We start from the raw sequence: 14,179 nt of genomic DNA, 5'->3' as shown, positions 1-14,179 counted from the left end.
ATTCATTTAACAGATTTGATAATTGAGAGAATTGTATTGAGACATTCATGTTTTCACTTTTATGCATACATATATAAGTAAGATGAACAAAACTTGAACAAAACATTAAAATAAGTCTGCAAATAAATATTTCTCTTGATCATTTGAACAGTTTAACTGTAAATTGTGATTATTATTTTATGAATAAATTAATTTAGTAATTAAATTCAAATTAACATATGAGAAGGACTAAATCTGATCGACTGAGAGTAGAAAAAGAAAATAAAAGCCCTTTATAAACTATAATAAAGCTACCGCAAAATTTTTTAATAGATTTTGGCAACAATTAAATTAAAAGAGTGGCAACCAAGGGGGTCTAATTTATTATTCATTAAAATAATTTTATGTGAACTGTTTCTGACACAGTTATCTCTGTCATTTGTTAGTTATTGCGTTGACACAGTTATTGTGTCAATTATTCCAACAATATATTTTTAATTATTGACAGTACATTTTTATCTTTATTTTAGAAAGCTGATTTAATGACTAAATTCAAATAAAGGGTATTAGAATTATCCAGAGTAATTAGGTTGGACAAGCTTATCGAAAAAGAAAAAGAGTCCCCCAAAACGAAAAAAAAAAAAAAAAAAAAAAATCACCTCAAAAATTCTAAACACGTTTTGGAATTAATTAATCAAAATCTAAACATGGGAATTTTTTAGAGAGAGAACTCTGTAATTAGTTTTAAATGAACTAAAATAATTTTGTGGGCATTATTCCCAAGGATATCAATAAATTTTGTACAAGTAAAAAAAAAAAAAAAAAAAAAAAAAAACCTTGAAAGTTATAAAATAATAATGAGTTAAGGCAAATACTACTGATGCGAAAATATTTTTTAAATTCAAATTTCGCTAGTTAGTTGATTTACCTTCCTGATTAAAAACTCTATTATAGACTTCATAACGGTTAATTATATCAAAGTTATGAAAAAAGGCAGAATTAAGTAGATACTTTTGTCAACTGTAGAAAAGAAAAGCTTAAATATTACAGAAATCGGATTTTAGAAGTCCTGATTCCAAAATTATTTAACAATTAATAACTATTTTTTGGTAAATTTTGCTTACAAGTTTTAAAAAAATGAATCGGATAAAAATTTCGTGGTTTAAATTATCGGATAAAAATTCAGAGTAAAAAAAATTCCACTTTTCCTGTTACAGAAATTCGATAAAATTTACTAGGCATGACATCAAATGATGATGCCGTCGATGTTATATGTATGTCAAAAAGTAATTTTCTTAGAAGTGTAAATTACAAAAGCGAAATAAATGAAGTTCTCAAAACGAGGAGTTGGGAAAACTCACATGAAATGTCTTTTATCTTACAAGCTGTACATGGAATTCAGAATCTTCTTCATCGAAATACTCTGCTATTTCTTTAATATTAACCCATCTTTGTGATTTAATAATTAATAAATGATACAAAATGTTTGCTTATTTGTAAGTAATTGCTCATAATATTCAATCGGTAAATAGATTATAACATTATGCATTAGTTTTATTAGTTCGTTCTTTTTCCTCACTATAGTGAATATCATACAACCAAAATTCAGAAACAGCCATTTTCTACAGATTTCATTCTACTATTTTTCTTCTTTCATTTCATAAAAATTTATGAATAATTTATCCTTTTTCTTTCTGCTTTCTCATAATTTAGAAAGTCTCGCACTGCAGATTTCATTCCAGTATTTTTCGTCTTTTTCAGTTTGGATCCAAATGCATGATTTACTTTTATGCTTCCTCACAATAATATGATATCACGTAACCAGAATTTAGAAATAGCTGCGCTGTAGATTTCATTCTAACTTTCTTTTTTCTCATACTGATTAAAGAAGTCTAAAAGATAATAACTTCGGACGAAATCAAAGGAATCACAACGTATTTCGAATAATCTGATAAATCTTTTAAATACCTTTACATATATCTCTTGGGCAGTAATCAAGAAAAGAATAAATAAAATAAATGCATTAATCAGTAATCTGTCTGTCGTTCGTCTACTTATGCAACAATAGCAAATTCAGAAAGGCGTTTGTTACTGTCTATTCAAATGGGAATTTTTTTCTAAAATACTGCTTGCTCTCTCAAGAAGTTCTACCCCTAATAGTTCTCGTGTTGCTTCAGAGTGTGACTTTAATATAACTATATTTAGCTGCAAGCAATCTTAAATTCATTCGTCATTTATTATCTACACAGAATTTCAAGCGAAGCTACTTATTATTGATATTTTAGGGTTAAATCTTCGCTTTCTCCTTAGCACTGAAAAATATTTTTGATATTTTCTTAATTTAGCAAAATATTAGACCACGATGTCTCTTCAAAATTACTCATGAAATTAAATTGCTGCTATTTGAATTAGTACTTAAACCAAAAATGATAGTTGTGCCTTTACTGAAATTTGTATTAAATCGTTCTTTCAGAAATATTTCTATCAACAGCTGTTGCATTATAATCACAGTTTATCTTAAATTCATAAGCATTGAATGATTTTATATCTTGTTGATTTTAATTCTCTGTCAATACAGGCATTCAATTTTCAGCAGGGAATTTCTTCTCGAGCGGTATGTGTTTATATATATACCCTCTTCCCTCAATCAAATCAAACTGATTTTAAATTCTTCTCATTGAAACAAAAGTTTAGGTGTTTGATTAAAAGTCACAGTATCCGTTAAGTTTATAATCATTCGCTCATTTTATTTTTCGTTATTTTAAATTTTATGTGCATATATAATTCTGTACATGAAATCGTTTGGATGTATATATAAATCCTCTTTGCTCTATCGAATCAAATAAAATCTCTATGAAATAATGATATCTCATTGAAGTAAAGGTTTAGATACTTGATTAAAAACAAAAGTGTTATCAATAAACATTTTATTACATTTTAATAAATTATCATTTTTTCCAAGTTAATTTTAGATTTTTTTTTCTCTTAAAAGATTAACATCATTTCTATTATATTTTCATTTTCAAATTAGTATCTGAAGAACTGTGAGGAACTTGGCATCCGTTAATATGTCTACCTTGAAATGCGACTCTTGGCTTAAACAATTGAATTTTTATTTCATTTAACCGTGAAATCACAAGAGTAGAAACAGATGTTCAGTTAATCTTTAACGGAATTGCTCGGAAAATTCAAATGTGTCGAAATTGCATCTAATATCTTTATAAAAGGAAGTATAGAAGCAATTATTGTCGAATGTTTTGAATTATTCATATTATGTCTTGTTTTATCGCGAAATATTTTCATTAAATCAGAATTAACATCACTTCTTTTCTTGGAAATAAAATTTTACTTCTAAACCGAGAAAAACGTAAATCCTCCTACTTTTTTCGCTATGATGAAACAAATTAATACATATATTGGGGTAAAATATTATCTTCCAGAAAGTTTTATGAATGTGTACAAAATAAATTTAAAAAATGTTTATTTATTTTGTACAAATTCATTTTCAAACTCAGTTTTAAAATAAGCTATCATAAATATTTTATACTTTACTAAAAAATCAAAGGGAATGGGATCACTCTCTGGGCTTAACGTTAAAAATCCTTTTCTATATATTTTCGAAACTTTCCCTAGAACTGTGGATCACTTACAACTATTTATAAAATATTCGTTTCTTTTTCAAATTCAATCAGGATAAAATAATGCATTAAGGAAAAATAAACAAATCATTGATGAAAAATAATTTGTCATGATTTTTTTTTCACAATAAGTTCCATTTCTCTTAAGACTGAAAAATAAATATTTATTTTTGGCACATCTGCTCAGTTTTATTATTTTATAAAATGTAAAAATACTTTTAAAAATTCTGAATTATATTAATTATTTAGTAGAGGAAAAAAGGAAATTATAGATTAAGCATTAAAAAGTTTATGTTCCTCGAATGAAATAAAAAATATCAATGTTGAAAATTGGTTAGATATCAGAAAGCAGTAAAATTTCCTGTTTATTTCATGAACCTTTAATTCGTTCTCGAATTAAATTTCCTTAAATAAAAAGATCTCTTTTGACAAAAATAGGTGCTAAAGCTGATATAAATATGGCAAACAATACTACCTATCTAAAATATTAAAAAAATGTATAGAAAAACTCTTCAAATTTTCAAAATTAATTATATCATTAGAAAATAATTTTGTCACATAATTTCTTGAATATTAAACATTTACTTTAAAACCTGTATCTGAAATATTTTTGTTGAAAAGGAATCCCTTTGAAAATAGTAGGGAAGATGTGGAATATCATTAATAACAATAAAAGAAAATACAGCCAAGTACAATGTCAATATTATGAAAAGAAGGGAAGGTATACGCATTCATGATATTAATATATAACCTCTCCAAAGTTAAAGAACAGCTGTCTTACCTTATTGCAATGTAAAAGGAGATTAGAGCTAGCAAGGCAGCAAACATAGTGCCGAAGGAATTTAAGCCGAAAGGCAAGGAATTAACACTATATCGTCTATCATATATATGACGCTGTTTCACTCAACTTCCACTTATCGAGTTGATTTTTATCAGCCGCTTCTTTTTTCCTTTCTGTGATGAGCTTCTAACAGTTACCAAGGCGTCTTCTCGAATGCATTTGAGCCTCAAAATCAGCTGGTTAATATCGGATTAATCACTTCAATGAAGCATTTGCGACATCAGTGATGATAATCGCCTCTCACGTCTTAATTCAGTCTTCTTCGACAAGTGGAATGCGAAACCTCTGGACTGCTCTGAGTTTGAAAAAGGTGACTGTAGGGTGCAAATCAATCCGCGGTAAAGGGAGATAGCGTATACGTTGTTTTCCGAGCTAATTTCTGTGCATGTGAAAAAAAAATCTCGGGAGAACAGAGATATTAATGGGATTTTTTTTTTCCCGCAATGTATTAGATAAGGAATATCAGTAATCAATGTCAGTATCAATGTTTAGTTTCAGTTCGGCGGGGAGAGGAAGGTGTCTCATAAAAAAATGATTTTTTTTTTTTTTTTTTTTTTCCGAAATAGTAAAATTGTAAAGCGCGTGTGAGCTTTTCATCTCAAGGCAGTGATTGAGACGATAATTTTTTTAAATTCTTGTTGTATAATTCAAATATTCCCAAGCCATTAATTTTTGCGGAGATGAAATAAAAAAAAAAAATCAAATCAGTAAAATTCATTTACTGTCACACATTCAACACATTTTAATAAGTATAATAATTTGCGATGTGAATCAGTCTGCTGATTTCAATTCTTTCTCATATCATAAAATTTTACTGAACATAATTATCCTTATTTCTGTCTTTACCATGAATTTCACGCGATACTATGATTTTAGGACAGCAACTGACAAGACCGAGCTTCGCAAAAATAAATAACAAATGAAGTTGAATTTCTCTAAGTTTGAGTATTTCGTGGTGAATATCCATCTTTTATCTACAGGATTGTATTATTAAATAGGTTATTTTCTATTTTAGAGGTCTCGAGGGTATTTTTGAGACATTTCGAAATTTATTTAATTTTGTGCTTTCATTTAATTATAAAGACCATGTGATCAAACTTATTCAAATTAAAATTAACCATTGTTTAGTTTAATTTATTTTAGCAGAATTATTAATTAGCATTTGTATATTTTATGCAACATTTTTTTTATAATTCTAAAACAGGGTATTAGGATCATTTTAATTTTAGAAAATGTCCGATACTATTATTAAATATTATTTAGATTGTGATAGGAAAAGTTTTGTCATTATTTTGCAATTTTGTTTAATGCAGTTTTTAAATTTCAGTTGTGCATTTTTTATATGTAATGTATAGATACCAACTTTTTAGAAAGTGATCCGCAGTTAAGTGTTTCGCTATTTTAGTTTGTCAAAATTCTTTGCTTATATCTAATTATATAAACGTTTAATTAAAATCGATATAAAATATTTGGTTTTGAAAATTTGAAGGAAAAAGAATCTACGAGATTTGTTTTGCTTAGGACTTCTAGAAGGTTTAATTTGGCCCTGTTTACTGACAATCGAAACTGTTAGTTCCTACTGCTAACCGTGCTTTATTGTGCAAATCAATCGGATTTATTTGCTTGCAGTAGATAGGACTGCGATAAATGAATTCTGGGTCAAACAATTTGTCGATATTATCATTCCCAAAGTATTTCTGAAATTAAGCAATTCTGATAAGTGTTCTTCAGAAATGTATTTCACGCCTCAAAAGTAATCAGTTTGAAATAAAAATGTAAAAATTATATATTATTTCGCTGAGCCCCTGTATTATGAAACCGAGACTCCCTAAGGCGCAAATAAAACACTTTCGGAACCATTGACTTGAAGATTTTTTTTAATCAATGAAAAATTCTGTATATTCCCTAAGCAGCAATTTTAACAAAGCAAAAGAATATGGAATGGCAGGTTGTATGTAGAGATAACAATTTTATCTTTGACGAGATGCTAACCTAAATCAGTGCCTTATACCATTCCGCAACATTATCTTTTCCAAGAATCGTCTGATTCTCGAGAAGTTGCTTTTTTGAGGATTTTTGAAGAAATAAAATTATTATAATCAAATGAAAACTATATATAGGTAACAAGTTACCCATAATAAAACGAATAAATTAAAAAAAATTTAGAATCGAATTTAAGGACTCAGCATTTCTATATGGATGGGTGTGCGTGCGTGTTGACCCTCTACAGGGTCTAGAACTAATAAATTTAGCATAAAATATATTGCAATACGACCTTGCGGCGATTTCTTTTGTTGAAATAATTAATTAAAAATTATGTAAAAATTTTCGTTTAGTTTTGATTAACTTCCGCTTAAGATCATTTCCTTGTTTTTCGTTTAGTTTTGATATTATCGCTTAAAGATCATTTTTACCATTTTAGAATTCAAAAAATTATCTTCTTAATGATGTCAATTTGTGTTGGGTAATTTTTTTATCTCTAATTCTGATAAATTTTTGAAAATATTTTTGATATAATTTTTGTTATGGTTTTCAACAGTATTCTTCATTGTTACATTTAATTTAAAGGAATTTCCTTGTTTTTTCTAATGTTATATTCGTATATTTAATTCCAAAACCGGTTTTTACTTTCTTGCAGTTGGATGTTATAGATTTTGCAAAATCACTTTTTCAGCTCAGGCTCCTTAGAATGAAGAGATTATTATTTCTATTATTATATTTGTTCCGTGAATTATATTTCTCGACATCTGTAAATTATTTTTTTTTAATATGGTAACGGACATTTTCTTTTTACGGGTATTTCCTTTTTTATTATAGTTTTTAGTTTTATTTTTTTCTCTTGTATTTTTAACTCGTTTTTCTTTGTCTTACCTTAAAACTATTGCTTTCGGCTTGCCAGTAAGCTATAACAAGTAAACTTCTCTTCTGCATATCAAATCATTATAATAAAAATAGAGAGGGGAAAAGCTACAAAAAAATAATTAACGGTAAAACTAATTGATAGGCATAGGGGGGATGAACGGAATATTTTTTTTAATCTGTCTGTTCAATTCACAAATTCTTGATTTTTATATTTTGTTATATATTTGCCATTAGTTTGAAAGCTGTAGATTGCGGAGAAATAATAGAAAAGATTATCTCTGTTTTAAAATTTACTTATTTAATATCATCATTAGAAGAAATAATGAAACAAATCTATTTCAAAGCATTTATTTTGGGGGAAAAAGTTATTGACAAAAAATTACGTTTTTGTTGGGGGGAAAATAATTTAGTAGACTTTAGGCAATAATACGTAATTGTTAATTACTAATTGCATGCATATTCATTTATTATTGAATTATGGTAGAAAATTCAGAAGACAGAAGCTAATAAACTGTTATAATAGTTGCAATAAATATTTAGAATTTAGAAGCAACATGGGTAAGAGCGAAACCATTTCAAAGACTTTGAAATCTATTGGAGATTAAAATACTTGGGATCTGACATAATTTGAAATACTTCAGAATACTAATGTGAAGACATGTACACAGTCTGCACATTAGTTTCATTCAAAAAAGTATATTAGTTCAAAAAATTTCATTTAAAAAAATACACTTTATTCAAATTACTTTAAAGTTAATTTCCGCTCCCCCACATCATTTCATAATTTTTTTTTCATTTCTTTGGCTTCTCAGTATTTAAAAATAATAATTGCTAAGCCTGGCTTGATTTTTTAAGTGCAAAGGGGGAATGAGGAAAGTTCTTGAAATTGCTTTCTTTCTTTTTACTTTCTGATATGCTACATATAGAGAAAGAATTGCAACTGTCAAAAAACTCGAACTCCAGATTTTGACGAATCAACACGTTTCTAACCTCCCTGAATTCGAAAAACACATTTTTAACATTATGTCTGTCTGTCTGTCTATCAACACGATAACTAAAAAAAAATGAGCTAGACAGATGAAATTTGGTATATGTTTAGGCCAATTTTGTAAATTTCTACCAAATTTTGAACGAAATCCATTCAAAGGAAGTCTGTTTTTCTGGCTCTTCGAGTACAGGTGAACTCGATGATTACAGAAAGGAAAAAAATAGATTTATAAAAATAAATGCTTTAATAAGCAGGTTTAGCATCCAAATTGTGGATTTTTATCAAATTTTGTACCAAACCTGTCAAAGGGTTGATCGTCAATCGGTTTGTACTTTCGCCTGCACAGAAATGCAGTGACTTAAATCAATGAAATTCGGTATGAAATCTTGTAACTACAACTTAGTTCCGTGTCCAGTTTTGATTATAGTCGGTTGTGAAAAAAGTGTTCATAATATGAGAGATTAATAAAAATTCCACATTCAAGCCCAAGCCAAAAATCTATATTTCATAACTATTGATTGCCATTGCCACGCAAGGCATACGCAGCCTTACCCAAGGTCCATAATTTTATAGGGGGAGGGGCAAGACCTTTGTCAGAGAATAAGCTGATAATTCACTTTTCAACTATTTTCATTTGATTTCATTTGTTTTTCTAGCCAATTTTCCCTCGTGTAGCTCCTTATGTACTAGAAAATTGAAGTTTTGTATGCTTGCGTATTCTCGATGACTACTTACACATTCTTTTTAATATTTTCCGAACTTAATTATCAATTCAATCGTAGTCAAATAAAATTTTGACTCTGCTGCAATGGCTCCACCTTGTAATGAATTTGAGAAATAACAAACAACAAAGTAAAGTTAGATAATAAGGCTACGTGGGACAAATCCAAAAATTTCGGATATGAAAATTCAGAAAAAAAAAATTATTTTCTCAAATTTGTAATTTTCGCTATATCTGGACCACACCCACCTCTGTAATAATTATAATGAAGAGCAATTACATGATAAAAGAAATAAGAAATTCACTTATAACAATGATTCTGTTTATAATTCCAAAACTCAAAACAAATTAGAATATTTTAAATGTAGTGAAATTACATACCGGAAAGCTTTATCAATTCGAATGCTCCGAGGACGTTCCTTTCAATCACGATTAAGTGCAAGAAAAAAATATCACCTTTTCAAGTAAACCGAGTTGCTTCGTTAAAAATTTACCCAAAATTATTAAAATAACATTAATTAATAACACAAATTAAAAAATTGATTTAAAGAGAAAACGAATGAAACCTTATTACGTTTCAGTTATTGAAACTCTGCAGTTTTCATTTCAACCAAAATGAGTGATTATCATCATCGAAAAGATATTATTACTGCCACTGCCAGCACTTTTAGTTACAAATATTTACCGTCTTTCTGTTGCACTTATCACCAGCTTAGATAATACTGAATTTGTTTTCAACACTGCGACCTATAGACCTACAGATTTACTTATTCCCAGATTGTTTTTTTTTTTGGCCTTTATTTTTTTTTATCTCTCTGAAATTCGTTTCTACTCCAATTATAAGATTTTATAAACAATTATCTTATTTTTTATTGGATTTTTTTAACCTATAAACTGTGTGTTGCATACATCCTTCAATTAGACTATCATGTATGAAACAGTGATGATATAGTCAGTCAAAAAGATATCCCAATGCTACTCATAATCCAGGAACTAATAATCCCATATCAGAAACAAAAATATCTGTAATAATGTAAAGTAAAAGTATCTATATTTCATTTTTGCAAAGATGGAATCTTTAACCAATTTTTCTCTCACATCTTGACGCACCAGAAGACTGAAATTTTATACTCTTGTGAATTCTCGATGACAAAACAATTTTTTAACATTTTGAGAACCTTTCTACCAATAAATCCTCAGTTATATAAAAATTTGATCTGATTGAAAATCTAGGAAATGCGGTCTGTACAAACTTATGATAGATCCTTTGTTTCTGCAATGGATCATCTTCACATTAAAATTTGCTCTATCTTTGGGGAAAAGTAAATTCACAGGAATATGGAAGAATTATTACTGACACCATTTATACCTGTTAAAAGTTCTCTGGAAGGAGAATTATGAATCTGCCAACAAACTAATATGTCAATCTACATAATTCATTGAACGAAACATTGGTAGTAGATTAATAATACTGAAGGTATCCAGACTATTAATGTTGGAATTCTGTTGAGAATTTGTGGAGATCTAACAAGTAATCAAATGAAAAATGAAAGGCATACAGAATCAACTTTAAAGCTGTGATTCACTCTTGAAGATGAATGATAGCAGTACAACCTACGACGGAGTGTAACTAAGCAAATATTCGACATCCTTCAAATAGATTATTACCACGAGGGAAATATTGATTGTACAGTCATCAAAAAGGTGTCTGAATTTTGCTTGCTATTCTGGAACTAGTAATCGCATATTAAAATCAAGCACTTCTATAGCATTACAAACAAACGAAAAAAAAATGTCTGTATGAATTTACTAAGTTTTCATTTCTGTAAGGGGTTATCTTCACATTACAATCAGCCCTAACTCAACTTTTTCGAATATGAATTCAGTTAGTTCCTTTGCATGTGTACAAAATTTCATCATTTGAAACATACGGTTGATGAATTTAAATTCGAACCTAATATAGATTTCATTGTTTTTTCCTTAGCTGAATATGATCAATTGTTTACAGCAATTTAGGCTTTAAACTAAGCTGTTTCATATTAAAATACAACATTATGCTTTCTTAGATTTAAAGCAATGTCTTATAACTTTCATGAGTATCAATTTCTACCTTAAAAATTAATGAATAGAGTCACAAGAGACACATGAAAATGTTGCTACCAACCGAGTAAACAATAAATAAAACACCATTGAGTATAATTTCGACCATGTCTAGCCAACAGTTTCAAAGAAATACAAGAAAAAGATAAAAAAAAAACTTTTAAAATGCTACCAACTCAATTGCCATTGCCAATGTCGTCAAATGCCGACCACTGCAACTTAATATAAGAAATTTTCAGAAAGTAAGATGCCACGAAAATGGATGCTGAATGTTTCTTTAAATTGATAATAATGTTTTCAAAAACTACTTTGCTTTTCAGAAACGATTTGAGGCAAAAAATAAAGGAAAATTCAACAATTCATTCTGAAAGTAGATTGATTCCATTTAGTTAGTATTCGAACTAAACCTGAATCAATAGATCTCTTGCCTCTCCACGCCTAACTATGTTGTCTTTTATTTTTGCTTAATTTACTGTTAAGTATCCTCTATAGTAGTCACACATTGCGTTTGCAATCTGTTGTAAAAAATAATTGTTTCTGTATACCTGACCTGTATCAATAAAGTTCTCTTAGATATATTTGAATCACCCTGAATATATAGTTTTAATCGTCTTTATCTGAGATATATGGCTGAATGCGGAGCTTGATGCAGAATACGAGAAGCACTTATTTTCTGAAAAATAGAAAAATGTTCCAAAGTTCAAATTTGAATACATCTATGCAACTTCGATAGAAAAAAAAATTACCTGTTTATTACAATAAAGAAGAAAGTGAAAAATTAAACACTCGATGGGAGAATCATAAGAAACATTCAGTAATGATTGTAGTTGGTTTTGACTTTAATGGCAAGTAAAAAAGAATCAAATACAAGAAAATATTAAAAATCAAATCATATAAAAATAATATTGTCAATATTTAAGGAAGAAATATCATCTCTCTGTCTACATATTCACCAAACAGTAAAAAAAAAATCTATCGATACAAGGTAAAGATCCATAATAAGAAAAACTTATAAGAAATGTTAAATTATGATTGTTGCCTGTTTTATCATAATGGAAATTAAAAATCAAGAGACATGGTATATGTAAAAATAAACTCATATCAAAATATTGTCAATATTTATAAAAGAAATATGATCTGTTTACTGACATATCGATCAAGCAGTTGGAATCCATCGGGATAAAGAAAGCAGCTATGCGTCAAAATTCACTGTTAAATTTTGTGAGCAAAATGTATAAAATAATCCGATTCCAATCCTACAGTTCAAATTTCTGCTAAAATCAGCAGATATATCACAAATGGATTTCTATGTGATTAGATTACTGAAAAGAGCTATGCTCAATCACAAACCTAAAACTATGTATTTTCATTTAATTGTAAAGGCTGTGTAATCGAACTTATTCAAATTAAATCAAATATAGTTTAAATTAATTTTGGAACATTATTCTAGTGACATTTGTAATTAATTATGAATTGTAAGTTTTATTTTATTTAGTAATTCTAAAAAATTGTAGTACTTTATAATTTTTAAAAATTCCGATCCCGTTATTGAATAATATTTAGATTTTGTTTAGAAAAGTTTTGTCATTTTATTTTACACTTTCGCTTAAAATTGCTTTGAAATTTCATTTGTGTATTCATTTTATTCGCGAAATACTGAAATCGACTTTTTAGAAAGTGATCTGCAACTAAACATTTCACTATTTCAATTTGTCAAAATTTGTTGTTTAAAACTACTTATATGAATATTAAATTAAAATCAATAAAAAAATGGTTTCAAAAATTTGGAGGGCTAAAGGGCCCACAGATTTTTATTGTCGAAGAACACCTAGAAGGCTTAATCTGGCTCTGAGAAACATACGTTATCACGATTTTCGAGCTTCATTTGTAGTTGGAAATTCTGGGTTGAAAAACTCTTTTCAATACAGCGAAGTAACGAAAAAAATCAATAATTTTGAAAGAAAAATGTGTTTAAAAAGTATAGTATGTTTTATGCAATCATACACACACATGCAATAATAAAATCACAAATATAAAATTGACAAAACAAATCTGATGACAAATTCTAGAAACCTTAGATGGTAGTCATATTTCATAATAAAAGCTTCAGCTTTCAAATAAAATATCAATGAAATTAATAAAATATCAAGTTAATAAACAAGCAGACTTACATTTTTTATATGCAGCTGTCGATTGAAATTCAATTTCAGACAACATAATCATTACACGATCGAAACTTTACAATGCAAACTCCTGTGTTATACAGGAAAGTTGTTTGAGGCAGCTTGTTCTTAATCGGACGGCCTTTTGGTTCTGGGGTTGTTAGCTTGAGATTTTATCTGCCAAACTTTCGACGTGACTGGCTCGTGCTTTAACAGAAATGATTATCGTTTTTAAGCATCCGTGGTTTTGTTTGTCTAGTTGAAATACGAGATGTTAAATATGAAAGAATTAATTTATTTGTCATATTATTATTCTTTATCGGACATCTTAAAATAGTTTTTTTTTTTTTTTAATAAAGATATGTTCGGTTTCTAGAATAGAAAAGAAGCTATTTTTAACAACTGATAAGATAAGAGTTGCATCATTTCTATTAATAGCAATTTTCTTTTTTAATATTGAAAGATGATGTAATATATTTTTCTTGTGACATAAAAAAATTCATTTTAGAAATATTTACTCTCCGAAGTTTATTTTAGTCACCGAAAGGAATCAAATTTCGAACACTGAAGTTTTTCAAAGTTAAAATCATGAAAGCACAAGTATTTAAAAATACGCTTTTAATGGTATACTAAAAGGGAGAAAATATTCTCTAGATAAAAATATGAAGGTCAAAACAAAATTATAGAAGGTGAGGAACTCATACAAATACTCAAATTGATCTGGAATTTTAATCACATTTATTGTATATTTTAATGTAGGAATTTTCCTTCTCGTGATAATCAATATGGATTAATTTCCTTATAGTATTGTTTTCAGATTGGCGATACTGCTTCGTTCAGCTGTGGCGGGATGGTCGGCTGTACACAAGTATCGTTTTCAGCATTTCC

The 14,179-nt window shown here is 28.2% G+C and overlaps 1 protein-coding gene across 3 annotated transcripts in view; it reads right to left on the bottom strand.

The window, feature by feature from the left end:
* LOC129958292 (glycerol-3-phosphate acyltransferase 1, mitochondrial-like) overlaps window positions 1-13,508 on the bottom strand; it is a 121,593-nt gene extending 108,085 nt beyond the window's left edge. Inside the window, exon 1 of one of the 3 annotated variants that reach the window (XM_056070664.1) lies at window positions 13,301-13,508. Coding sequence is in view for 1 of the 3 variants with exons in the window: in XM_056070662.1 (XP_055926637.1) it covers window positions 4,399-4,445 (47 nt within the window). In the remaining 2 variants the exon portion in view is untranslated. Of the gene's footprint in view, window positions 1-4,398; window positions 4,826-9,410; window positions 9,604-13,300 lie in introns of those variants that run through there. The other 2 variants (XM_056070665.1, XM_056070662.1) reach the window with 2 other exon arrangements.
* Window positions 13,509-14,179: the final 671 nt, after the last annotated feature.

The sequence above is a fragment of the Argiope bruennichi genome, chromosome X1 (genome assembly GCF_947563725.1).
Source record: "Argiope bruennichi chromosome X1, qqArgBrue1.1, whole genome shotgun sequence".
NCBI lineage: Eukaryota > Metazoa > Arthropoda > Arachnida > Araneae > Araneidae > Argiope > Argiope bruennichi.
Note: the sequence above shows the minus strand (reverse complement) of the source record. Positions and strands in the feature narration are given on the sequence as shown.